A 27,171-nucleotide genomic window follows, 5' to 3' on the forward strand; every position below is an offset into this window, starting at 1 on the left:
GGTGCCGCGCACGGCCGCAGGCTGCTCCCCGCCTCCGCTCCCCAGCCGGCACCACCACGCTCGGCCACCGGCACCGGCCGTGGGCCGGTCACAGCCCGCTCGGCCACCGTGGCACCCACAGGTAAAGCTGCTGAGAGCGACTTTCGACCAAAAGCAAGGGACCTCGGGGTAACGTACAGGAAATACCAAAACGCAAATGAATCCTTCATTGGAAAATCCAAGTCTTAGTCATCCCTTGCGTGCTATATTTCAAAACAATGAGACCTCAGTTATGGTCTTGCGTGAGTTACTCAATCCAAAATAAAACGTAGCACGTACAGGTAACTAGAGGGCCTGTCAGAATAACCTTTGGTGAGGTTTAAGACTCAGCTGTCTCTACGCTCCCCACCCGGAGTCCCTCGATAATGACAGCATTTTCAGGAAACGCACGTCTTCCTAGCCCACGGTCCTCCAAGACAAACGTAACTGTTTCACTGTCTAAACAGATATCTGCTTAAAATACCATGCCTGCTAAAATCCATTTTCACATCCAGCTTTCCCTACAGCAGCTTGTGGGCTGATTTCCATACCGAATTTCTCCAGTCACATCATTTTTTAATGAGTCGGGGAAACATGCAAGCAATACGAAATGCATTGTTAGTGAGGACACCCGGTAACACCACGTTGCACGTGACAGAATTAACCGCAGGGCCGAGCTTCCGCTTCAGGGGTCCCACGCTCGTGGAACGCAGAGCTCCGGCAGGCGGGGACCCGCTCCACGAGCACGGCACGGGGATTTCTCACCTGCCTGAACTTCTGATAGATCACACCGAACTTGAACGTGTTGTTGACCTCATGTTCATCATAAGACACTATCATCTGGGACGCCTGCAGTAAAACAAAACATGAATTATTTCACTTGGTAGTTCAAAACACGACGTCCAGAAGAGCAAACCCTGCTCGGCGCACGCTGCCGGCCGGGCTCACGGCTCCGCTCGCGGCGCTCGCCATCGCCTGCGGTTCGGCTCCTGGCAGCGGGCCGGGGGGGAGCGCCGGCCGGGGCTGCAGCGGGGTACGGCAACGGCAGGGCAGTGCCCGAGGGAGCGGGAAGGGGGCAGAAGCCGAATTTCCACATAAATAGGGCCAAAGTTTTCAACAGCGGCCCTGGTTTTGGTTACCAGCCTCCCCGCAGCCTCCGCTACCAACAGTCCGCCGGGACGCCCACGGGCTCCGGGTGGGCACGAGCTGCGGCCCAGGCGTGGCGGGGGTGCGGGGAGCCCCGACCTCTCGCAGGTTTTCCGGGGGAAGCGTGGGGCCCTTTGGGCGCAGATAACGGCAGTTCTCTCTCGGGGATAACGGCCCCAGCTCCGCGGTCCCAGCCTCGCTCTGCGGGGACCCTGCCAGGGACGTTCGCCTTCCCCAGCCGGGCACTGGCTGTTCTCAAACCTCCCGTGCGGGGTTTGACAGCAACACCAATAATGACAAGGGATGAACAAAACGGGTTTGACCCTGGCTACATCGAAGGGTGTGAAACTGCCTTATAACTTACTGCCGTGCCTGCCACAGAAAAGGTCTCCCACATAAAAGGTACTTGAAAATGATGGGTTTGCTCTGTGACTTCCCCGGAGCGGGTCTCTGTGGCACCACGAGAGCACGTGGGAGGAGAAGCGATCCTGGAGCGGGTAATGATCAGTCCCAGTACGTCACCAGCGGGGACTGCCACCCGGATAAAACACGCTGTCCCCCCGCAGCGACCCACCCGCCTCGGCACCTCTTCCTGCACAGCTTCCCAAGCGCAGGCTCAACCCGTCTCACCGGGTTTCACGCAACCCTTAAGGCATCAGACCCAGACCCAGGTTGGTTTTACACCCGCGGACGGTCGCCTTTCCTTCCTTCTCCATAATCTACGGGCAGATTAATACCAAAGTGCCATCAATCCCTGGTGGCCAGCTGACAGGACGAGACGGTGGCACGCACGTGCCATCAGATGGCCGGCAGCTGACCTGCTGCCCAGGGGCACGCACGGCACGCCGCTGCCGCACGGCTCACGTCCCCTCGGCAGGCAGGTACAAAGGCAGAGAGCTAGAAGGCTGGGGTACAAACATCCACGCTCTGTACCAAAGTAGCCGTTGGACCTTGGAGAAACGGGGCGAGTTAACTCTATCTGACCTTCTCTGCCGAATACGTGACCGACTTGGGGTAAGTTACCTCACCTTGGGGTACAGAACCGGGTTAAACTTCAGCCCGGAGGCGTCGTCACAGAAGGCCTGCGGGCAAGGGGAAAGGGCGGTGAGCGCTGGGTCCCCGGGCACGCGGAGCAGACACCCTGTGCTGCCGGAACTCCACGGCAAGGCTGTGAACGTCTCATAAACGAGCCAAACCCAGCCTCCGACTGCGGGAGCTCCCCTCTTCGCACCCCCTCATCGGGATGCCCCGTGGCCTGGCCGGTACCCGACTGAGGATGCAGCACGAGGAGTCCCGGCTCTCTCCACGGGTCCAAGGCGCTGCCACTTCCTCACCCCTTCCCCCAGGTGCCAACCCGCGACCGGCCCGGGATCAGCGGGAAGCCAACAGCGGGGCCAGCACGCACCCCCCCCAAGCGCCCCGGACCCGCGAGCCCAGGCTCTGCTCGAGGCGCAGCGGCGTGGGCTTTGCCGCGGGCATCCCAGCCCAGGCTGGCGTCCTACCTTCGCAATCTGGGGGATGCTAGGCAGCTTGCTGAGTCCTGCCAGGGGGATCCTCTCGTGCAACGTCTTCACTTTGGACCTAGCAAAGAAAAGGACGTGAGCGGACGTCAGAGAGCGTCTAAGGCAAAGAGACGCCGGCTGCGGCCCCCAGCTCGCCAGCCCTGTGGCGTGCACGCAGCGACGCTCCGCCGGCTGCTGGGAAACGATGTTCTGCTGAATTTGTTGGGCCTGGTTAGTAAGCAAAGGCTTGACTTGCCTTCTCATCTCTGCAGCTCTTAAAATATTCATAGTTTGGAGGGAAATGACACAACAGTTCAGACACGCTGGGTCTTGTCAGCTTACAGAGGGATGGCGATAGACGTGACTGGTATCATCCCGTGTCGCAGAGAGGTTTACGCTCCGTTTCAGCGGGCTTAGCAACGGATCAACGTCTCGTGTTCCTTATCGGGAGTCCGGCAGTCCCAGCGCAGAAACAGCAAAAGGACGACGACGCTGCTTCCCATCCCACCCCCAGCCCCTCCGCGTGCGACAGCCTGCGCACTGCCAGCCCCACTCCAGCATTTACAGTAGAAACGCAACAAGGGACTCCCAGAGAGAAAATATTCTGTTAAAAAAAGCTTTTTTTTTTTTTCCCCATACCTGAGTATAATCCTTAAATATTCCGTGCCATCTGCCTCCTCACACTTAATGGAAAGGATCAGATTTCCGAGGCTGCTGGCTGTACAATAAAAATTTAAATGATCCTAAAAATAGAAAACGCTGCGTTAGCGGCAGGGGAGGCAGCTCGATGACGGCAAGGACGCAGCCCCCGCCCCGGCCGGGAGCAGAGGACTCGCCTGCCACCCCGACACCCTCCCGCCCCTCGGGGACACGCGCTCGCACCCCCTCCTCGCCGGGACTAGGGCTTTAATCCCTCTGCCCGGGGACTTCAGCACTCTGCTCTCAGCTTTGTTCAGAGGGAGAAGGAGGATTACAAGACTGTGAGCGAGAGGGCAGGCAGGCGGCTGAGCCCCGGGTCCCCGCAGACAGGGCAGGCTCAGAGCCCACGGGCCCACCCGGTGTCGGGGGGGCCCTGCCGGCCACGGGGCCGGGGGCAAAGGCTCCGTGCACGGCCATCGCTGCCACGGCTGGCAACCCGCTGGTCCCCTCCTCTCCTTGCACAGAGGGAAGTTGCAAAATTTGCCCATTTTGCTCACGATTTTAGAATGTCTTTTTTTCTTGGGGGGGTGGTGCAATTTTCAGCCGACTGCTCGTCCCCTGCAGCAGGGGCACCCACCTTCCCCAGGAAATGCTTCCTGTAGGCTCTGGCCTCTCCTTTGCACTCCAGCTTGTAGCCGTAGGTGCTGGGGCTGAGGTTCTCCTCCTCCTCCTCGCAGATGCTGCTGTCGGACGAAGTGGGCGTGCCGAGGTTTTCCGGGTCTTCGATCCAGTATCCCCCGAACTGGGGCAGGATGATCAGCGGGTAGGGGCTGCCCTTCTCTAGGATCTGCAGAGACACGCGGCTCAGGCAGGACCGGGGCGCGGATGTGGGATGCAGGGGCTCGTGGCCCCGTGTCCTGCCCCCCACCGCCCCCTCCCGCCGCGGCCCCCAGCCCCGGCACCGCAGGGGGCAAACTCAGCCCCTCTCTGCAACCCCCCCCCCAGGAGAGGGCACGTGCTACCAAGGAAAAGCAGCAGCCACGAAGGCGGGGAGGGGAACGTGCTTTCTGCCGCTCCTCTGGGAAACAGGCTCTGCCAATTCCCCTCTTAGCGGCAAGCTGGGAAAGGCATTCGCCTGAAGGCATTCAGGGTGGCCCAGAGCACCCACCTCATCGATGCTGGGGTACGGGATGTAGTCTTCCTGGAAAAAGGAATCAGAACACCACGCATGACCATCTCTGCCCCACCAGCCGTCCCTTAAGCCGGCAGCCTGGCGCACCCAACACAGGCAGCACTTCCAGCCGCCCGCTGCACCGGTCCCTCCCGTCCCCACGCCCTGCACCGACTGCCAGGTGGTAACGGAGAGCGACGCTCGTGCCGGGCAAGGCCACCGTGCACGGCGACGGGCGCAAGCCCCGGGAGCGGCGCCACCACGCTGCCCGCGGCTGGCGGACCAGCACCAGCGCCGTGGCAGCCCGACGCCAGCACCGTGGCAGCCCGGGGGGGACACGGCGCGGGGCCCCCTCCCTGCTCTGGGTGCGTGGGAGAGCACTGCAGCCGGGTAAGCCCTCTTCCAAAGGGGTCTCCGCTCCTGCTGTAAGCTCCTCCGCTCTGCGGCAGAACCCAGCCGTTTTACACAGCTTGCCGCTGAAATGCACGGGTTTGGACATAAAGCTGGATTAGGGATTTGCAGGCACCGCTCTCTCATCTTTGCAATTCAATCAGTGCCTTGTTTTTAGATAACATTTAAATCCTTTTCAGTCCTTTGAGTGACTGTCTCTGACAATGCACATTAAAGCCCTGAGATAAGGTGGGGACACTTGAAGAGATCCACACAAGACACAAAATTCAACCAACCTTATGTTTTTGGCTTCCAGTCCTCTGTTCTTCAAGTTTTGGTGCCTGTTTGGAACAAAATGAACAGACTGAACGATTAAGATGTTTTCAACAACACAGATGAAACCACAAGGGCATTTTGCTACACAGAAATCACTCTGACACGAGCGGCACGAAAGGATGGGGCTTCTGCCCGGGACAAGCCGGGCAGAGCTGCCGGCGTGGCAGGACAGACCCCGTCACAACACAGTGAAAATGGGTGACGGGGACGTGGTAGGACAAGACCTGGGACACAGCGACACCGCACCGAAAATGTCTAAATGTGAGGCAGGGACTATGGTTTCCCCGGAGCCAGCACAGCACCAAACACAAAATGCCCCAAATCTCACTCCAGCTTCACCTTAATTTCTCTGGGATGGGCTCCTAAAGGAAATCCCTGCGCTGCCTTCCTGCCCCGACGCGTGGCGGGGCGATGGCCCCGGCTCTCTCACAGCGTCTGTCCCAGGCAGGAGCTCGGGGATGGCAAACCCTGCTCGCACTCGCCCGTGCCGCGCCGGGGGAACGCCAGGCTGGGGGAGCACCGCGCGTCCCGGCATCGGGGCGAGCGCCGCCTGCCCGCGCCCCTCCCGCGGGGACGAGGCACGTGGCAGGGGACACCTCGGTCCCCCGATCCCCCTCCACAGGCAGATCCCGACGTGTTTGAGCGTGGGACAAGAGAACGCCTGCCCTGCCCTGAGGGGTACTGAGACGGCGTTTGACGCAGCCGTGCTCTGTACCAGAGCCTGCCGTTCGCAAAGACAGGCGGCAGCGTGCCGACTTCACCAGGGAGCAACAGGACCGCGTCTCAGAGCGCGTGCCCCTAAACCTCCTTTTGCAAAACTGCTCAGGTCGATGCGGAATAACCTCAGAGGAAGACGCTGCCAAAACCACTGCCGTCCCCCCGCACGCTGGGGCGTTTCTGCGCAGCTCCCTCCTGCACGGTCTGAGCTGGGAAGCGCCTGCTGTGCCCCCTCTCGCAGCGCTGGGGACTTCAGCAGCCGTTCAGAACCTGTTCCGGTCGTACAAGGCCTCCCAGCACGCTAAACGTACAAGGTGCCGTGGGATCCCTGCAGCCTCTGCCGGGCAGGGAACGTCCCGCGTTCCTGGCACGCACGCTGCTCCTACTCACCTGCATTTTTTCCAGCATTTCGAAGAATTCTGCAGACTGAAAAAGAAAAGAAGGAAATCTCCTGTTCAATTAAAACAGACATGAGGTGAGCCAGCCCAAGCCGCGCCTAGGCAGGGACAGCAGACCCCCCCGTACCGGGCACGCTGGCTCTGGCCCACAGCAGGAACAGGACGCAGGGACTCTCTCTCTCCCTCTAACCGGTGGCACGTGCCCCCGAAGCGCCGCATCCAGCCCCGCTGCCGGGCAGGGACGGAGTCCCACAGATGCCCCAGGTTCCCAGGGCCGGTGGCCGTCCCACGCCAAGTGCCCCCGCCGCAGCTGCGGGCAGCGCACAGAGCAGCGAGCGGCAGCAGCTCCCCACCTCCCTACCTCCTCCTGCTCTGCATTTAACTTCCGAAAAAGCAGGAGAGGCCGGGCTGAGTGACGCTGTGGCACTTGTCCCGCTCCCAGCCACGGGAGCTCCTGTCCAGCCTGACTCAGAGCTCGGGCTTCGCTGCCGCAGTTCACCGTTGCCAGTAACGCTCACCCCTGGACAACTTCCCAGCCCGCTCTGTGTACGGTTTGATAACGGTTCTTTAGTCATTTCTTTTTCTAATCACAGCAGTGTTGGCACCATCAGCTGGGCAACCTCTTTGGGTTCCTTTGAGTCCCCTGGGTGCTTCCTCAGGTCTCCAAGGTCCGTGTTTCCCAGCTCTCTGCAGCGGTGACACAGGCTAGAGACGCCAAAGGGAGAGCGGAGCCGCTGGTGCGACCCTGCCCTGAGGGGCACGGGACGGCCCGGCGGGCGGGAAGGGAAGGGGAGCGCCGGCTTCGGCCACGCTCCTCCGCTGCGCCGCGACGCGCCGCTCGCTTCTGCACGGCGGGCGCTGGATCTTGGAGACCAGGCGGGGAGGAAACCCTGACGGCTGCCGCGGGGCGCCCGGCAGGGCTGCGGGCGCGGGGCTTGCCGAGGACACGGGGCAGAGCCGGTCCCGCTGCGGGCAGAGGGACGGGGCACGTGCGCCCTGGCCCCCGCGGTCCTCCTGCGGCTTTGCAGGGCCCCTGGCAGGAGGAGGTCTGCGCACGAAACCAGCAGCAAAAAACTTTCCTCTTGAAATGAAACAGGCCCAGACTGATCGATCCAGAAAAGCAAATAAATACTATCGCAAACGAGACACCTACAGCAGCCCTCCCCACGTCCCTTACCTTGCAAGGTGCAAGCCCCGGGCTCTGCGTTTCACCGGCTGCGGAAACGCCGGCAATGCCGCTGCCGGCAGGGCTGGGCTGCCCCGTGCCGGGTTAACGGCCTACTTGCCAAATGAACCAAAGAGATTAGCGAGCCCCGGGCTCCGATTAAAACTCCTGTGTGGCTCCTCTGGAGAGCAGCCCGACGCTGCAGCCAGGGAGCTCGTCCTGCTCCCCCGGCCGCTGCCCGGCTCCAGGGCTGCTGCCTCCCCGCAGCCGTGCCGGCGCCCCGCAGCTTTGCAGCCCCGCCAGCATCCCCAGCCGCTGCGGGCACGCAGGGCACGCGGCTCCCGTCAGCGCGGGGGGCTCGGGGACGACAGACCCAGACCGGGAAGAGCCCGTCGCCGCCTCTCCAGGAGCCACGTCTGTCCTGCTCAGCTGTGCTCGGGCAAGAGGGGACTTCTAGAAACCCCGCTCCTGCCCTGATCTACCCGTGCTGCCCAAAGGGCCCAGTCCTGGCAGCCCCAGCGCGCCGCTGAGCTGCTCTGGGGCTCGGCAGGCACCGGCCGCCTTTCCCGCTCGGTCCTGCCGTGACGTTTGGACGCAGCAGGCGCGGGTTTGACCCGAGTGACCGGCACGGGCACGGCCCCACCGCATGCGCAGACATGGGGAAATCGGTGCTCCGCCAGCACGCACCGGCCTCCCGACTCGCTGGGCGCCCGCGGGGTCACCCCTTCGGCACAGCAACTGCCGAACCTCAGCTGGACGATCCTGATCCCTCGTCCGGCTTTTCCTGCTCTCAAGTACATGCAAATAAATTATCTAGTCAAACTACGGCCGTAAACGTCGGGGCACTCCTAGTAAACTAGTAGGTGGCTTTGCTGGGGACACGAAGCAGCAGCCCCGTCCCTCCTCTCCCCCATCCTCCCCGCACCTCTCCTCTAAGCCCTGTTTGCTCCCGGCCGCTCACCGCGCTCCAGCCGCAGCGGATGGGCTCAGGGCTCACACGGCCGAGGAGAGGCTGGGGCCGCGGCAGACGCTGCGGGTCCAGGAGGGAGAGCAGAAAGCAGGATCAGCAGCTCCGATGCCGCTGGCTATCAGAAACGGTTTGCAGAAGAGGGGTGCAAGATTTGGGGCAGAAGGGGTGATGGCACCAAGGAGAAAGGCACGGGGGGTGATTTTTGGTGAGCTCTTAGAATAGACTGAATTTCTCATTCAAATCAAAGACCAAAGGAAAACCTCAGACAGATTTTATTTTAATAAATGTGGCGAGCAAAGGTTCGTTTTACGGCACGAGCAGCCCAGTGACTGCCCTCGGTGACACCAGCTGGGATGGGGGAAAGATGCTGCCCACGCAGGCAGGGCCTGCCGTGGCTCGGAAGCAGCCCCGGCCGTGTTTGCAGCTTTAGACTATGCCCCGTTTTTATCTACTGCACCTACGGGAGGAAGAATGAACCCGGGGCTCAGAAGAGCTCTGTGCCCAAAGCTGGGAGCACTTTAAAAAGGCTTTTCCTTATTTTGAGCTTGGTTTAGATTCCAGTTTATCTTCAGGTCTCTGTGATGAACAAAAGCTCTTTGAGTCAATTAAAATAGTTTCCAGGTCCCACTCTGCCAGCAGCCAGAACCAGAGAGGCAAACCGCACGGCAGCACCGGATCCACCTGCTAAAGCAAGTTCCAGCAGAACACGCATGGGCTTATTGAACAAAGCAGACAGCAGTATGTACCCTTTAGGGATTTACGCATACTTGAAGCCAAGCTTTACCGGGCCACAAATATTTTGGTAATTATAGTGGAGACAATCCCAGCTTTGTGACGCCCGGCAGGAAGCAATGTCCCCTGCCGTGGGCCCGGCCGGCAGGAAGGGTTACGCTCGCCCCGCTCGGGCCACCGAGACTGTCCGCTCCAAACCAAACCCGCGTCTGCTTCTCAAATGCAACCAGAGGCGAGACCAGAGCGGACAGCCGCTTCCCCTGCCACCTTCGGCAGGACAAACCTGCCCAGTAGCTTGTCCTAACGACCTCAGAAAGGCAAAACGCTCAACCCGCAACGGTATAGTCGCTGTTCCTTTCCTGCTCACGTGTCCTCACCCCTCGCCACTGAGCGTGCTACCCTGGCAGCCTGAGAGGGGACGCACAGCCGCATCCCAGTGCTTCAGCACAGAAAGGTACGTGATTCTTCTCCGTCAGCACCAGGCAAGGCACCGGGTCTGAAGCCGAGCCGGCTGGAGCGCACGGCGTCTCTTCGACCGCCCCAGCGCCCCGGGAGCCGGTTTAGGGAGCAGGCGCGGAACCTGCAGCCGAGGAGCGCTCACAGCAGAAGCCGCGGCGCAGCCCGTGAGTACCCGCTTTGAAGGTTTCCGAAGAAAACGACACCCAGAAAGAAAAACCTGCACCAGGCGGGAGCCACCGAGGATGGGGCGCGGAGGGCAGAGCTCTGCCCAGAACCCCTCCCGGCAGCCCACCGCCGGTCACAGGGCACTCACCAGCAGGCCCTGTAAGAAATCCATCACCTTCCCGGCATCACCGCCGGCCGCATCGGCCACACAGCCAGGGCTGCTGCCGCGACCAGGCTTCCTCACGGGCGCCCGGCGAGCGCGGCGGCGGCTGAGCGCCAGCCCAGCCATCCCTCCCCGGCCCCAACGCCTCCCTTCGTTAATGTTTCTCCAAGGCAGAGGCACGGCAGCACCGCGGCTTTGTTATTTCAAAGGGTGGCTCCCCTGGGAGGCAAAGTGCCCCAAACAGGTTGGGCAGGAAGCAGGTGAGGGTTTGCAGGGGACAGGCAGGCTCCTGCCCTCCGCTCGGCCCCACGGCGGGATGCACGGCCCCACGGCGGGATGCACGGCCCCACAGCGGGATGCATGGCCCCTTGGTGGGATGCACGGCCCCACGGCGGGATGCACGGCCCCACGGCGGGATGCGCTGCACCCCCCGGGAGGGCACTCGTGGGGGAGAGCTGCAGTGGGAACCAGGCGCTGGGCAGGAGGCAGAAAATCCGCCCTCTCCAGCTGGAAATCTGCATGCACAAAAAAGCCACAGCCCTTCCAAAGGAGCGGAACGAATCCCAACCTTAAATCCCCGCAGAGTCAGCTCAGGACAACCCAAGCTGCTGACCCAGGAGCTGCACAGCAGGCACCAGCACCACAGGGCCTTCTCATCCCAAAACTGCCCGGGGAGCAGGCAGGACACAACTGCTTGGGCCAAAACGCCTGCGTGGCTGTGCCAGAGCACAGGCAGTCCCAGCTGCCGGGGACGCGCTCCTGTCCCTGCTCCCACCGCCCGTACCTACCCCTCGTCCCTCTCCGTGACACTAAGTCTTGCAGAGATCTCTGGGAAGCACCTTAAAGTCCACCGAGAGCAGAGCAGAGCAGAATGAGCACCGAGGGTATTGACTCAACGCACCCACGCTGCGCAGCATCTCATCGCGGGTTCGGCTACGCCAGCGCCGAGCCAGCGCCCAGCGTCCCCTGCGCTGACCGTGACGGTCAGGGGACCGAGCGACGTCTCCAGAAGGAGCAGGTCTCTGGCTCCCAACCACAAAGTCACCCCAGGTTTCCCTTCATCAAGCTGATGGCTCCTTAATCCCTGACGTCTCCTCTCCCAGGCATCTCCAGTTCCACCTCTCAAATGCCAGCAAACGCACACCCAGCCCCTGCCTTTCAAGAGCTGGCGGCAGCCGAGACCAAAGCAGCAGCAGGGCCGCAGGGAAGCTCCAAACAAGCAGACGCACAAACCAAACCCAGTGGCCCACAGCAGCCCCCGGCCTGAGACAAATGGGGTTATTCCCCTTTGGCCCCTCTGGAGCTCCCTGCGCCCGGCAAAGACGCAGGATCCTCCTCTGCCGCTGCCGGGCCGGGTGCCAGCGCAGGCAGCCGTCACCGCAGCAGCTCTGCCGTCACCGCAGCAGCTCTGCCGTCACCAGCACCACGAGGACTGCGGGACGGAGGGAGGGCGCACGCCGCGGGCTCCCAGCTCTGCCTCGCCTTTCCGAAAGGACAACCTGTGCCATCTGCAAAAGATTCTGGAGCCCTTTAATCCTGCTGTAAAGCAGAACAAGTCAGTAATCGCCTTTTAATTGCTTTAATTACGTGATTATAAAAACGAAGAACCGGCAGTGAAACAGGCAGCCTCCAGCCTTGCCGCGGAGACCAGTCCCCCGGCGCGTCCTCAGCCAAAGCCATCGCCAGCCTCTCCCCCCGCCACAGCACCCACGGCGAGATGGGCCCATGCGGCTCGCGACGTGAGAAGGAACGGCCATCCTTGAGATGCATGGCGAAAAAAACCTCAGCATTTGCTTGTGGGGAGTTTACATTACCTGAAGCATATGGAGTAGCATCTACATACTTTTTCCATGCCAAGCTTTCCCTAGGTTTCCGTGCCAAGTTTCCCATGCTGAGGGAAGCCCTGAGCTGAAGTTAAACACCCTTGAAGAGCCCAACGTCCCACTGCCCCGCATCGCCGGGCTCCGGCCGAGGAGCAGCCGTACCCCCCTGCCTGCAGCGTGCCTGCGGTCTCGCCCCTCATAACCCCTCCTGCGGCAGCACCCGGGCAGGGAGCAGACCCCGGCATTGGGGGCCGCCCCCGCACAGCCAGGCTCAGCCTGCCCAGCTCACAGGCTCATTAAAAGGCAGAATTTCCACTTAAAACATGACGAGGGCAAAGGCAAAGGCAGAACCTTTCAGGACGCAGGTGCTGCCGTAAAGCCCGGGAAGGCGCGAGGGAGCACGGCAGCAGGACGAGCCCCAGGGACGCTGCGGGGCTGCAGCACTCAGGGTCACAGAAAGTCCTGCCTGAGCTCCAGCCAGGTGTTACCGAGCAATTTACCATCTTTCTGCAAGGCAAAATAAATCGCACCAGCAATTTGTTTCCTCCCGCAGGGGCAGGGCGGGCAGGCCAGGGCCATGGAGGAGCCACGGTGCTTGCCCGGGACGGCCCACGTGAGAAACACCAACGCCCGCCGCTTCCCCGGCCACGCGCAGGCAGGCGGGCGCCGGACGCCCTGCCGTGGGATGCAGCGACACCCCCGAGGCGAAACTCCCCCAAGGCCCCGGGAGGGCTGCTCGTGGCCCAGCACCGTCCCGGGAAACTTCTCGTCCTCTCAGGCTGGTAAACGGCGCGGGGGCTTTGGCTTCCCCTCCTCGGGCACCAGCCCAAGGCCAGCCAGGAACGCTGCTGGCACGAGGACCGGGAAGCACGCCGCGCTGCTGGCACACCGGCACCTCCCGCACCCCGCACGCTGCCCGTCCCGGGGTACGCCCCGCAGGTGGGATCCCCCCTCTCCCCCCGTTTTCCCACGGTGCCCCCAGGACAACGTCCCCGCTGCCGGCGGGCTCTCCCCAGAGGCGCATCCCCGCTCCCTCCCATCGCTGCAGGCTTCGAGCCCCCCCCCAGGACCCCCCTCCCTCTCTGCAGCCCGACGAGGTGCTACGGCTCGTGTCAGCAGCAAACCGCGTCAGCTCCTGCCGCTTTGTGTGCCCAGGTCATACGCAAAACCCTAAATAAGCCAAATTGTCAGAAGCTCCACTAATAAACTCCTCCAACTCAATATTCTATTTCCAAGCCCACTTGCGCTTAACAACCATTTAACCAGGTTCTCAGCCACCTCGTAATCCTCACATTCATCTCGTCTTTTCCAGCTTAATGAGTAATTTCCCGGGTGGCAGCATATTGAGCGCTCTGCAGCAACCTGGGGAGAAGAGCTACAACGGCCTTTGTCTGGAAACTCTGGTATCGCAGAAGTGCCTCCGGTTACTCTGACAGAAGCTACTTTTGGTGAACCCGTGTTGCATTTTATCCTATTTTCCCATTCATTTCCATGTCTCAGATTGGTCTTCTCCTGCCAGATTCACTCTGAAGCTTTGCCCCAGGTCACCGCCCCGGCTCTCTGCATCGCCCTGCTCGGCACAGGGCCGCGCGCTCCCCGCTCGCTTGAGACTGTTTGAACAAGATAACCGCGAGCTGGGAGCTGTGGAGGTGCCCGGTCAACCTTGGCTCAAGCAGGACCGGCTCCCAGGTCTGACCAGGTTGCTCGTGACCTTCTCCAGTCGGGTTTGGGAAAGCCGCAGGAGGGGCAGAGCCCTGCCGAGGCAGCCCGGCACGGGCAGAGCGGAGGGGACGTGCCGTGTCCCGTGACCTGCTGCCTCCGCCACGGCAAAAGGCAGCGGCCGAGCAGCCCTCGGCAGGAGCGAGCGGCGGGTCAGACCCCACCAGCAGTGCCTGCCAGCCGGGGACGCGCCGTCTGCCTCGTGCTGGCAAGCAGCCGCTCACCGCGGCACCAGGGAGGGTTACTAGAAGGATAACAGCACTGGTATTCTGCACCCTGCTTGGCGTCGCCGTTCGCGATTGCGTAACTTGAGCGGCAGCGCAGGATGGGGCCCGCCGGCACGCACGCCCCGCTGCCGCTCACGGTGTCTGAACATGCTGCAGGCTGAACTCCAGAAACCACCTACTGCTGCTCCCTCGGGAACAGCCCAAATCCGTACAGCCGCTGCGTTGGAAGTGCCGCTCCTCACCGGCTTCGGTTTCCAAAACTGGCACCTCGGCTGGACTGCGCGCCCACAGCCCGGCGCGGCGTCACCCGGCCGGCGCGGCGTTGCCCGCGCGCTCACCTTCATGGTCGGCGGGGCGGTGAGGGGGGGGGACAGCGGCCCCTCCGGGACGGTCACATCCGCGCTGTTCAGCAGCTCCTGTTTCCTGAAAAACCAAAGACAGGCGTGTCAGGTTCCCCCGCGCCCCGAGCCAGGGCGCGAGGCGGGAGATAAGGGCTCATCGTCTTCGGCAAAGCCGCGGGCGTGCGGGCTGCCTGTAAAACAGTGTCTCGAATCTGAGAAAAAAAACCACCCAGGTCACATAAAAACATGGTAAAAGCCATCTGACGAGCCCCGTGCCCAGGGTAGGCTGGGACCCCTCGCTGCCCCACCGCGTGCCCGGGCTCCGTCCCTGGCAGCCGGCCGGAGCCCGGCTGCGGGGCTGGGGCGTGGCGCGGCGCCAGCGGTGCTGGGAGCGGGGACAGCAGGGCCGTGTCCGTGACAACCTGTCCCCACGGTTTCCCTCCATCTGGTGCCCTCCCTGCCCGGGCAGGACCCAGGGCCGATCGGCCTCCCGGCAGCCCAGGCGCCGTGGATGGCGGAGGAGGCTTCCAGCTGGGTGATGCCAGCGTAAAACCCAGGGACTCCCCGGCGAGGGTTTGGCAGGGCCCGGCTGAGGGCACCTCTGCCACAGGGCACGGGCGCCGGATTTGGAGGCAGCGAGAGGCGTCGCAAGGACACGAGACCCTGGGGGAGCCGGGAGCAGCCCCCGTGCCACGGACCTGCCACGAAAGCACCACGCAAAAGCCCTCCAGCCTCGAAAAGGTACAACCTCGTCCCTCCACCGATTATCTGGTAAAAGCACCCCGTCCCCTTTACACCAACAGCTTCCCAGGCAGACAACCAAGCCGTCACTCGCAGCCGTACTGCCAGATGCTACTCTGGGAATCAGAAAATCTGAGATTTAATTTAGTTTCCTCTCGTCCCTGCCAGGTTAGTCCTGCAGAAACCGGGCCAAAATGTCCAACTGTTTATCTCGCAGTAACGAGGTTTGGTTCCCATGGCAGCCCGCCTCGGGATGGCACGGCACAGCGCAGCACGCACAGCACAGCATGCACAGCGCAGCGGCCGGGCTCCAGTGCCCGCCGGGGCCCTCTCCAAAACAGGCAGCTCCTGCCAGAGGGCGCGCACCCGGCCTCCTGCGACGCCTGCCTGCGACGCCTGCCCGCGACGCCTGCCCCGCCGCCTCGGCTCCTGCCCTCCCACCCGCGCTGCCCTCCTCCGCCCAGTCCCAGCTCTCACGACAGCAGTGACGACCACACGCTCGTCGCGGGGGAGGCTCAGGTGCCTGCAGCCCCTCCTCGGCAGGGCCCCGCGCCGCGGGGACGCGGCGGGGACGCTGTGGGCATTGCAGGCAAGTTTTCTACGAGGCTGTTGGTGCAACAGCGAGTGCAAAACCCCACCGTCACCTGCGTGAGCAAAGGAGCGGCCGTTTGGCTGCGTCCCTGCGAAGGAGAGGCTGAACCAGAGCTCGAGAAGGGCCGGCTCCTGCTCCTCCCGCCTGGATGCACAACTGCGCTTGCTAGTGGGCTTCTCCTGTGCCTGATGAAACTTGACTTGAAACACATAAACGTATGTATGTACACATGCACACGTATATACGCGTGCATACAGATAAGCTTTTAGGAGAAAGCCCTCTGCACGCTGCCCGCCCGCAGCCCCGCGCTGCAGGATGCCAGCCGGCCGTTCGCAGTGCCACGGCCCAGCCCGGGGAGCTGGCATCTCTCCCTGCGGCTGCGGGACTGGCTTCGTGGCAGGGCAGTGGAGAGCAACCGGAGCCCGCGGTGCCTCGGAGCCCGCGTCCCTGCAGCCGGCACGATTCCATGTGGATGGAGGGGGCTGCCAGCCGTCAGCCTGTGCCGTTAATGTATTGCACGTACGGAGACAGGAGAAGCAGGAGCTGCGGTGCCTGTGACCGAGGGAAGGCGGGGACCAACAGGACGCAGATCGATAGTTCTCGTTAGTCAGTGACCAAGGAACAAGAACTAACGAACTTCAGCTGTAGCCAGGGGAACGCCGGTTGGATGTCGGGGGAAACTCAGGGCTGGAGTTCAAGCCCGTAAATCTGTCCCGGAGACGTAAGACCAGCCCAGGCGGGGCACGGGGAGATCGGCACGGCACGGGGCAGGACGACGCGCTGCCATGCCGGGCAGCACCGTAGCCCAGACCAGCTGCCGGCACGCAGGGGCCCGGCTCGCAGACCCCCAGGACCCGGCAGACCCAGTCCTCTGGTACTTGTAATTAACTGCTGATTGCACTTTTCGGACCCGGGGCGGCACAGGCGTGCGGGCAGCAGGGCCCTGCCTTCGGGACTTACTTCCCTTGGACTCGGACGGTCCTGCCGGGCTCCTCCCGAGGCGCGGGCAGGCGCAGGCAGGGGGAAGGCGGACTTCTTGGCCTCCAGGCTGCACCGCGATGGAGCGGGAGGAGCGGGGCGGAGAGCTGCTCCGCAGCTGCGAGGGGCGAAGGCAGAGCAGGACCAGCAGCACCCGTCCCCATCGCAGCCCCAGGGCACCGAGGGCTGGGCACCAGCCGGGCTGTGCCAGCGACGCAGCCGCAGCCTGCGTCACCAGGGGAAATATCCAGCGGTTTGTGTCCAAACACGAATCCGGACCAAGGACTGACATTTTACGTTACATTAAACCAATATACCTCTTTTTTTCTTTCTATTTTTTAAATCAGAGCAGGTCAAATTTGCCTGACATTATTACGTCTCACTTAAGCTCTTAGCATCTTCCAGTTTTTCAAGGCAAGAAATGAATTGAAAGGATGTGGGACTGTGTACGGGCAATAGCAGAATTCACGTCCTGCCCACCTGTAGTGTTTATCGAGCTCCTTCCTCTTCTCCTCTCCACAAACTCACCGTGACTCCGCTGCTGAAAAAATGCCGAGGATGACAGATTTTCACTGTTTGCTCTCTGACTTTCTAGGACACTAAAGCACAGCCTGATCTGGCGCAAACCACTCATCCTTTGCTCTCGTTGCTTTGAACCCTGAGCTCTGCCTGATTACACTAATCTGCACAGTGGCCTCAAAGGCATAAAATGTATCAGACTTTGCAAAGATTAAAGTTACAGGGATGCACACAAATAATTTGATTTGATCTGGGATTTGTAACAGGTTGCCATAGCATCATATTCTAAGTATTATAAAATCACTCACACAACTTAACAACGTGTTCCTCTGTCACATGCCGATTGCTTCTTTGGGGCCAAACTGCTGGAACCGCTCCTGCAATTCCGGGGAGAGCAAAACAAACCCATTCACCAGCCGCCGCTTGTAATTAGCAATCTCCATGCACTGGAAGTACGTTACGTTAAACTGCCACCACTGACTCGGATGATTCGGTCTGCCGCCAGCTATGGGTCAAGGGCCATCAGCCTAATTCCCAAACAGATCACCCTCACGGGATGATAACTGAATGACGAGGAAGATCAGCACGTCTTTATCTGTGCACCGGCACGCTCGCACGGAGAAGCGGCCCCCGGGGATCTCCCCTGAAGACGCCGCCAGAGCCAGCGGCTCCTCGCAGCAGCCCCACGCCCTGACCCGCTCCCCGGCCGGTGCCAGGGGTACAAGCGTGTGCGGAGCCCCAACCACAGCAAAGGTCCCAGGCGTTCGCGCCAGCGAGGCCGGGGGCCGGGGGATGCCGTGCAGCTCCCCGCGGCACCAGCCCCCGGCTCCCACCCACAGCAGGGTCCCCGGGAAGCGGCCCCGGGACCTTCATCCCCCCCGGGCTTTCCCTGCAAAGCCGGAGACCGGCCGGCTGGGGGACGCCGGTGGCCCGCAGCGCGCGAGCATCGCCTCCGCCGCCGCGCAGCAGGATGGCCTCCCTCGCCCCGCGGGGCCGGGACCCTCCCGCGACACGGCCCCCAGCGCGCTCTGCGTCAGCCTTCCCGAAAGGCTCGCGGCTCTTCCGCCGAGTCCCGCGCCAGGACGGCGCAGCGCAAGAAGAAAACGCCTCTCCTGCCCGAGCAGCCTGGCCGCAGACACGACGCAAGAGGGCGATTAGGAAGCGGGGAGAGGACGGGGTGGGGGAGGACGGCAGGAATAGCGTGATGAGCGTAAGCCTGGCCTCGGCACGGCACGGCTCCGATAAACGGCCTCTGCGATCGCTCCCCGCTCGCCTCTCCCTAGCACCACGGGGGACGCGGGGCTCGAGGACTGATAACAGACCCAAAGGTTACGGTGCTGCGCTTGCCGCCTGCCAGGCGCCGGGTGCTTCGCCCGGCGCCCACCCCCCGAGCCCACCCTGGCCACGGCCGGCATCAGCGCACGGGATGGGCGAGAGCATCCTCCAGAGCTGCACGGCTGCACAGCTGGACACCAGCCTTCCCAGAAGGCAACACGGGCATCTTTTTTGTAATTTTATTTCTTCGTTTTCCTCATTAGGCAAATTAAGAGAGAAGGAAAAGAAAGAATTAGAATCCTACATACTTAGTAAATCTAATTAAGGAAATACCTTAATGCAGTTACGCAGGCCCAGCTGCAGGGTTTCCTAACGGAGACGGTGAGATCAGCCCTGCCATCGCGGCACGGGTCCCGTGCTCCCCCCAGGGCCGGGGCTGCAGCCGCGGGGCTGTGCTGGGGGGGACCCCACTGCCGCCAGCCCCACCGGGAAGGCACGGCCTGTGCGGCCAGGGCTGCTCCCCCTGCTTCTCCCAAAGGGGGAGCAAATGGGGATTTTTTTTTCCCCCCATTTTGAGTGTGTGGGCACTGGGTTTGTAACGCTGGCAAGTTCCCAACACAGTGAGGGCAGGTAAAGTCTTTCTCTTGTCTTTAGAGCATCCCTGGTCGCAGCCCAAAAGCGTCTACAAACTCATATCCTGAATTTGGTAAACCCCCCCAACATACTGAAATTGTGATTAAAATGTCCCGTTCAGCACAGAGCCGGGGCTGCCGGGGCCCCCGGAGCCCCCCGAGCTTCCCCAGCCGAGCCCCTGCCTCCGGGCGCACACTTCCCTCCCACTTGCTCAGTCTAAAGCCTAATGAAAAACTTCTAATGCATCCCACCTTCTTGTTTTGTTCGTCTGATCTACCAGACAGGCTCCAAATTGACACAGTACGTTCATATAAATTACGTGTGGGAAGGGGAGATGTCAACATATTATCTGACACGACCAAGTGTTTCGCGCTACGTCGTCAGCTCTACTTTTGTTACGCTGTGTAAATTAAACACGGAGCATTGCAGGTTACATTTGTGCCTACGCTTAATTCTGCAGATGAAACCTGGCCTAAGGAGGTGCAAAACTCTTGCAGCAACAAGTTCAGCCTGTCTAGATGCTGTATCCTTGAGAAGGACAGCAAAGATGATCCTGTAAATTAACAGCCTCTATTTTTGGAGCCATCATTTTTTTGTCCTTGATGGGCATCACCTTGCCAGCTGCTCCCTTTCTAGTTTATTTAATATTCAATGCCCAGTGTCTTCAGGGGACCGTGCTTCTGTACCGCTTCTCATCCTCACACCGCCCCGGGTCAAGCCCCCGCCGCGGGGCGGGTGGTGGGAGCGGAGCCCAGGCTGCTCGCCCTCCGTCTGCGGGAGCGTCCTCTCCATCCCCGCTCCCCGCGGGCTGGTCCCACACGGCTGCTGCGGCTCACGGCACGGCCGGGACCAAGCCTCCGACATCCAGCTCCTGGGACGCCGGCGAGCGCCTGCCGATACCCCAGGCGCGGAGGCGGCCAGGAGCCCTCGGCCAGCTGCTCATAAGTTGCAAAAAAACCAACCCGAAGATGGTTTGGTTTTTTTCCAGCAGAGACAAGGGCACCGCGCTGAGATTTTACACCTGGAAATCTGCAGCGAGTGCTTGAACAAGGCACCTTACTCTGACTTTGAACAGCTCTCCATCCAATCCCGGGGACTCCAGGCAGGCAAGATCTCGCTGCATCATCGCTCATCCCGGGGAGGACGTCTGCAGAGGACACGCGCTGCTGCAGGGCTCCCACTGACTTCAGACAGCCCTGGGGCTCCACAGACACCCCAGACCCGGGGTTCATCCTCCCGGCCACACGCACCCAGCGCTGCAAAGCTGCCGGTGCTCTGAGGCTTAAACGGGCGCAGGGCAGAGCCCCGCCGTGGAACATCTCCCCTGGGCAACTGATTTACCTCGTTACGTCCTGGGCTCAGGCTGGCCCTACCCTGAAGCGTTACCTTCTCGCGTTGAAGCCTGAGAGTCAGCAAAAGAAAAAGCGCAGCATTTTCTGGTCTAGATTTCTTGCAATAAATTACACATTTACAAATTGCCAGCCCGCATCTGTGTGCACACAGAGCCTCCCCGACTGCACAGCCCGCGCAAGCGGGAACCGAAGCCCTGCTCAGAGCAAGGTGACATTTAACTGCCAATGACTTTAGCTTTAATTACTCCTCTGCACCAAGAATATCGTTGAGAACAGTTCGGAGCGTCCCGCGCTCGTGCGGGCAGCGCTGCCTGTGCCGGCTGCGTGGGTCACTGCTGCGCCACGCGTTGCCCGTCCTGCTGGGGGGGACGGCGAGGAGCTGGCTCCTGCTTTGCCTGCACCTCTACAGACACTGGGTTCTTTCCCACTGGCCAAGGACTTCCCGCTTGGTCTGGCTAGGAAGGTAAGGCTCGATGGCTTGCTCTCCTAGCAAATAACGGTGGAAAGAGATTTTTATCATTTACAAATTTTGTTGTCTGATCTCGCTTGCAGAAGCAGAGAGAAAGCGGTGATTTCCCGCAGCATTTGGGTAAATCAGCCAAGGCGCTCACGGACTTTTTAAGACCAGAAGGCTCGTCTGATCTGATTCCTGACAAACACGAGCCAGCAAGCCTCGGGCAGCCGTTTCTGAGCTGATTCAATAATTTGCAAATTGCAGAGAACAGCTCCCAGAAACCAGCGTCTCCAACCGCCAGCAGAACCGACGGCGAAGGGCGAAGGGATGCTGTCCTCGCCTGGGCATCCGTGCCAGGGGCGGGAGGTGGAGCGGGAGGGGAGAGGCCCAAAACGTGTGGGACGCTGCTCCGGTGAACGTCCCACTGAAACAAACGGGGATTAAAACTGACTTCAGCAGTACAAAGATTTCCCCCAGTGGCTCCGGGAGACAGACTACCCGTGAGCAGCCCTTGCTGAACCAAACAGTAAACTACCAGCAGCGAGTAGAGCCGTTTGCCTTACTCCCAGTCGCCTATACCATAGCCGAGACCGATAAGCGAACGGAGGGGTGCACCCACACCGGGACACCCACCCATGGCCTTTACCCCGTGAGAAGACGGCTACCAAAGCACCACCTGGCTTGCACGTGGGACATTCAGGAAAATCGATTTAGATGAAAATACCCAGTTCCAAATCCTAGGTTTCTGGAGTGGGACCGGAGCCAGGAGGAGCCCAAGCCCACGGCAGCAGCGGCCCCCCAGGGACTGCTGCACGTTACTGCTGCTCCAGCTCAAGCGCGCAGGACAGGCAGGCACAGATTGATTGCGGGCGGAGGGAGCAAGGTAAGCATCGCCCCGGCTCTGCGAGGGGAGCTCGGTGAAGTCGGTTTGTTGTGCTGCACTTTGCTGGTTGCTAACAAGAAAGGGACATGGGCCACCAGGGACTCTGCAGCTGCCACCGATCCTGCCAGGCTTGCATATGGCTCATGTAAAGCAAAATTCAGTTACAAACACAGAACAAAGCCCGAATGTAGGAGGGAAAAAAAAGAAAATAGGAGCAGGTGGAGGAACAGAGTCCCTTTTGACGATGCCGCTAGCAGTCCCTTCCTTTTCCTGCAGATTATGTCACTTTGATGGCCCTGGCAGCTTGCATAAGACGAAGCAACCACCGTAAAGCACTGCTTGAATTCTTGCAATCGCTCCCATGAAGGCTCCTCAGTCCACAGCAGACAGGAAAAAACCTCCTCAGGGTCTTGTTCTCCCCTTGAGATGTCTGTGTGACTCTCGTTGTCCTCAATAAACCCCGCAGCAAGAACTACACTGAGAGGGTTTATGCTCAACATGATGGTGGGGAAAAAAAATTAAAAAAAAAAAAAACCCCAGACTCACACATCACCGGCCAGATTTCTGTGAGAGTTCAGAGCCAGATTTTTTCTCAGCCCTCAAGTATCATGCTGAGCTCATTCATAGAAATCTGGTACCTAAGGGGAAGACGACTCTTTGGGAAAAGTCCTGCTCGGTGTGACTGGTAAAGCACTCTCTTCCTTCCCTGCCGTACTTCGAGGCGAACACGGGATGGCCAATGAGTTTCAGCAGGGACAACGTTTGGAGGAGCATTCGGGCCCCCGCCGGTGGCACAGACCTCCCCAGCACTCGGACGCTCCCTACACGCAGCACGTGAAAGCGGGAGAAGAGGCTCCGGACCACGGAGCGCTGGGGAGGCACGGGGGCCCTGGCCGCCCCCAAGCCAGCCAGCCCCTCTGAAACTTGCTGGCCCGCAGCTGGAGCCCACGGCCCATGGGCAGAGCTACGGCAGGGACGGGCCTTGGCTAAATGAGACAAAACCCAAGAGGCAACAGTGGGGACGGGAATGGCCGAGCCCGCCGGGGCACCCCAATGCAGCCCCCGCACCCCGCATCCCAGCCGGGGGCAGGGCAGCACAGGGGTCACAGCCACGGCACGGCTCAGCTCAGGTGAGCGTCCCTCTCTGCTGTTTACTCAGGACCATCGGGACCCGCGGGTTGTTTTTTTCCAACTGTTCAGCTTTCATGATCTACCTAAAACCCCAGCAAAGGAGAAGAAAATATCCCAAAACAACAACAGCCACACATGAACTATACGGGAAGGCCACCGTTAAGTCATAAAAGCACCGCTAAAATCCTGCTCTCAAGGGCGCCCGTCGTCCAAGGCACAGCACCTACGGCAGCAGCACCGAAAAACGGGGTATGGACCCCGCGACCCAAACCTGTGGGTGGGCAAAGAGCTGAAGCTTCATCCCCAATCGTCTTACTCTGATTTTTCAGGCTCACAGATTGGGGGGGGAGGGGATAATTTACAATAAAGATTCCAAATAATCAATTCTTCATTCATGTGGTTTTGGTACAAAATCACAAACTGAACCAAAAAGCACCCCCCAAAAACCCCTCAATCCGCAGCAGTGCCCACATCGCTTCCACCCCGAGCCAGAGGCGTGCACGCCGCTGAGGTTTGGGTGCATATTTCTTCCTATTTTTAACAACAAAGTTGCCAGAGCAGCAGAGTCCTGGAGGAGAGAGAACTCCTGACCGAGGATGCGCAGCATAAATCAGAGCAGGGTAAATCTTTGAAGCAAACAGCAACTCCCCTTAACGAGCGGGGGGGAAAGCGGAACCGTGCAGAGCAGATGCCAGCTAACACGATATTGCAAACAGGCTATTTCCTCAAAACACAAAGTTGAACATAAAGTACAACCCGCGGCTTAGTCAATGAAAGATGAAACCATTTGTCAGCTGTTCCCAGCAAAGCGACAAAGCTGTCGAGCCGAGTTAAAGCAGTTCTGCGAACGCGGCGATCCCTGCCAGAGCGCGGTCCTGCTTGGGCTCCTGCCGCGGGAGCAGCGGGTGTGGGGGTTAACCTGCCCCGGGAGGGCCGGAGCCCGCCCCCTGCCCCTGCATACCTCCCTGCACATACATACCCACGCGCCGGCAGCGGCTCTCCCCGCGGCTGCCCTCCGGCTCGGGGCAGCGCTGCCGCACACGCGCGCCGGACCCACCCAAGCCCCCGCCGCCGCGGGCGACCCGACGCGGCCGCCGGCTCGCCCGGAGCCCCCCCCCCCCGCCCCGGCCCGGCCCGGCAGCTGCCGAGCGGCAGCGGGGGCTTCGCCCCGCCGCCCGCGGCGAGGGAACGGCGGGCACGGCCTCGCGCGGTACCTCTTCTCCTTGCTCTGCCTGCGGGACCGGTGCAGCAGCCCGATCAGCACCACGGCCGCCCGGATCCCCGCCCGCCGGGAGTGCATCCTGCCGCCCGGCCGGGACATCGCCGCTGCCGGCGCCGCCGACCGCGCTCCGGCCCTCGCCGCGGCACCTGCGGGGGCGGCGGCGCGTCCGCGCCCGCCTCCGCGCCCGCGTCCGCGTCCGCGCCGCCCTGCGCGCTCCCCGCCGCCGCCGCGCGGGGCTGCTCTCCGCGGAACGGCAGCGCGGGCAGGGCTGGGCCGGGCAGGGCAGGGCAGGGCAGGGGCGGGCCGGGCAGGGCAGGGCAGGGCATGGCTGCGAGCCCCGCGGGAAGCGGCGACCGCTCGCCTTTCCCCCCTCTCCCCCCAGGGCTGCCGCCCCCCGCCAGCCCGGGCTCTGCGGGGCGAGCTGGCTCCGCAGCACGGCGAAGGAGCAAGGGCCTCCGTTTCTGCGGCGGATCCAGTGTCACCGCTGACGCCGCGCCACCTCGATGCCGAGGTTCTCATGAGAACAGCCCGCAGCGCCGCACCGGGCTCTTTAAAGGGCGAAGTTACATCGCGGCCCCTTTAAAATCTGAACAGGGGGAAGGATTTGCTCCTGCCTTGCAAACGTTTTCTCCTGCCTTCTTCGGGCATCGGCAGACCCTCCCCGTACCGGACAGCTCTGGGCCGGCCCGAGCCCGGCACCCGCCGCGCCCCAGCCAGGACGCGCATCCCTGCCCGCTGCAGAGCTGCTCGGAGCCGGGCCTGGGCGCAGCGCGGCAGCTCTCCAGCTTCCCTCTTGCACGGGGGAGCTGGCACACGGCTTGCTCCGGGAAATATAGATGTGGTTTTTTTATGAAGTAAACTGTAAATGATCTACTTCACAACCTCAGCACCTTTCCCTGGAAGTCTTTGTTGCCATGGTGATAAAACACCCGGGTCTCTCTGCCCCAGCCCCCCCACCTCTCATCTCCCTCCTCTGCGAGTTTAATTTTCACAGGAATTAGACACAGGACTAGCTACAGCATCTTGAGCATGTTCCTCGTTAGAGGCATGAGAACACAGTCCGTGCTGCGGGCATGTATGTGAGAACGTGCCGGCCAAACTCCAGCCCTCCGCAGGACTGAAACGTTGGCATCTGCCCAAAACCCACCGGTGCTCCGCACCTTCGCAGCCAGCCTTCAGAGCGTCGTAATAATCCTCCTGCGTCGCCCGGTCCAGCCCGTGAAAGCGTTCCCCCGGGCGTGCTTTAACCAGCCTGGCCTTAGAGCAGGGAGAGCACAGCCTGCCCTGGCAGCGGGGCGCAGGACCCCCAGAGCGGCTGTTCGGCAAATTGTCACGGTCAGGGCTTTTGGGGGGACCCTGCTGCAAACAGGCGGCCTGCCGGGGGGCACACACAGGCTGCAGGGCCGACGGCGGCCGCCCCACCACCAGCATCCCACCCAAGCGAGACCGCCCCGCAGCAGCTCCTGGGGAAAGATGGGGAGAACGGCCCTCCGCTCCTCGCCCACCGGGGAGGCTATCGGGGAGGCTATCGTGCACCCTGCAACGGCCCAGCGCTCTCGACAGGCCACGCAGCATGAGCTGCCTGGAAACCCCCTGCCAGGGCAGTCAATCATTAACAGCGCGTGGGGCTCTCCTGGCAAAGTCCGAAATAAATGTGTTTGCTCGGGAGCAAACAGCTCGCAAAGGCCGCAGACCACATCTGGCACAGAGAGCAGCCGCTCTCGCTGCCTCCTCCTGCCTGCCACGCTTAAGGTGAGCGACATAACCTTAGCTCCGGCCTTTTCTATCTACACGTTTCAGCACAATCTCTAATCGGATGAATTCTTTAAATTCAACAAAAAACCCATCATCGCTGTAATCTCTTTATGCATTCTACTGGAAGTCAGATAAGAATACGTGCAATAAAAATACTGCCACATTAATTCACCCTAGAACTGACGGCAGTTCAGCCGTCACCACACCATTCGTATTCACCTACACAGCACGCGTGTAGCTCTTCAAAGCTAAACTTAAATCCAAGATTAGTATTTTCGTATTTCAACAGACCTTAAAGGGTCCCTGGGAAGGCTGAAGCAGCAGAAGGGTCTCTCCAGCACAGTAATTCCAGCAGACGAGTGTCAAGGTCCCCACTTCCCCACAAGGAAAAGCCCAGCCCATTCTGAAAACACCCCGAAACGCGTTTCCCCCTCTCTGGCACAACGTCAGATGATGCCAAGCGGTGTGTGGTGGGTGAGAGAACACGAGCGAGCAAGAGGAAAGAATTCCACTGAGCCTGGGTGCTGCCTTCATCCTCACTCGCAGGGAAGAGCGCTCAACTCGCACTGCGACGCCTTCTAATAAAGTTTTTGTGGGACCAACAAATCCCTTCGTTCTTGCAGAAAATACCTGGCTGCTTCCTTTCAAGCAGAAATCATCGGTCTGACAAATTTCTCAGGCATAGCAAAAAAAAAAAAAAAGAAAAGAAATTAGAACCCATTTCCATGCCAAATTACACCAATTCTCCAGCACCTCATTAGCTTCCAGTTAATGGAGGGGGAGGGGTTTTAATTTTAAACCTCTTGCCTCTCGCATTAAACAGGCAGCTTCGAATTTCATTGAATCTCTCTCTCTCTGGAGACATTTTCCACCGTCTCTCTTCCCCTTTTCCAGACAAGTTAAGTATTAATCTCCTCTTGTTTTATGCTGAAGTGGCTTTGTATTGATTTTTAAAGATGTTCAATTCTCTCATATTTGAAAATAGAGAATCACTTTTAGCAGACACACTCAGCCATATTTTCTTCTGCACCCAAATACGGCAAACGAGCCCACGCTATAATCAATTTCTTCTGGACTTCGTTGCAGCTGATGTGTAATTTATAGGACGAGGGCAAGATAATAAATGGCAAGGGGCCGGCTGAGGGCTGGCGGGGCAGGAGCTCAGTACCCAGGTTGCAGCCATGCTGTGCCATGCCATGTCGTGCTGTGCCATGCCGTGCCATGCCGTGCCGTGCCATGCCATGCCATGCCATGCCATGCCATGCCATGCCATGCCGTGCCCCTACCTCCTCTCTCGCACAGAGAAAGGGCTGCGAGGGAAACGCCGGAGCCCCCTTCGCTCCCCGCACCCCAGCACAAACAAGCTCCTCTCTGGTGATGGCAACACCTTCCTAGGAGGCCATGGGTTTTCCTAGGAGGTCTGGATGCTCAGCCACTGGACGCGCAAGTGAAGGGGCACCAGGGACCTCCTGCTCCCGAGGACGTCGCTTGTGGCTGCGACGGTCCCTAAAGAAGCTGCCCTGTATTTCTTGTGTTCTGCTGCCTGACAAAAGGC

The 27,171-nt window shown here is 60.8% G+C and overlaps 1 protein-coding gene across 3 annotated transcripts in view; it reads right to left on the reverse strand.

Moving 5' to 3' along the window:
- The window catches only part of RAP1GAP2 (RAP1 GTPase activating protein 2), a 50,435-nt gene that overhangs the window by 12,520 nt on the left and 10,744 nt on the right, over nt 1-27,171 (reverse strand). For all 3 annotated transcript variants that reach the window (XM_075518059.1, XM_075518057.1, XM_075518058.1), the window contains 9 exons: nt 14,079-14,163; nt 6,310-6,345; nt 5,163-5,207; nt 4,474-4,506; nt 3,943-4,152; nt 3,306-3,409; nt 2,667-2,745; nt 2,193-2,246; nt 784-867 (listed from right to left, as the gene is read on the reverse strand). In XM_075518059.1, the coding sequence (XP_075374174.1) occupies nt 784-867; nt 2,193-2,246; nt 2,667-2,745; nt 3,306-3,409; nt 3,943-4,152; nt 4,474-4,506; nt 5,163-5,207; nt 6,310-6,345; nt 14,079-14,084 (651 nt within the window). In that variant the 5' untranslated portion in view covers nt 14,085-14,163. The remainder of the gene's footprint in view (nt 1-783; nt 868-2,192; nt 2,247-2,666; nt 2,746-3,305; nt 3,410-3,942; nt 4,153-4,473; nt 4,507-5,162; nt 5,208-6,309; nt 6,346-14,078; nt 14,164-27,171) is intronic.

Source organism: Mycteria americana, chromosome 15, assembly GCF_035582795.1.
Source record: "Mycteria americana isolate JAX WOST 10 ecotype Jacksonville Zoo and Gardens chromosome 15, USCA_MyAme_1.0, whole genome shotgun sequence".
Taxonomy (NCBI): domain Eukaryota; kingdom Metazoa; phylum Chordata; class Aves; order Ciconiiformes; family Ciconiidae; genus Mycteria; species Mycteria americana.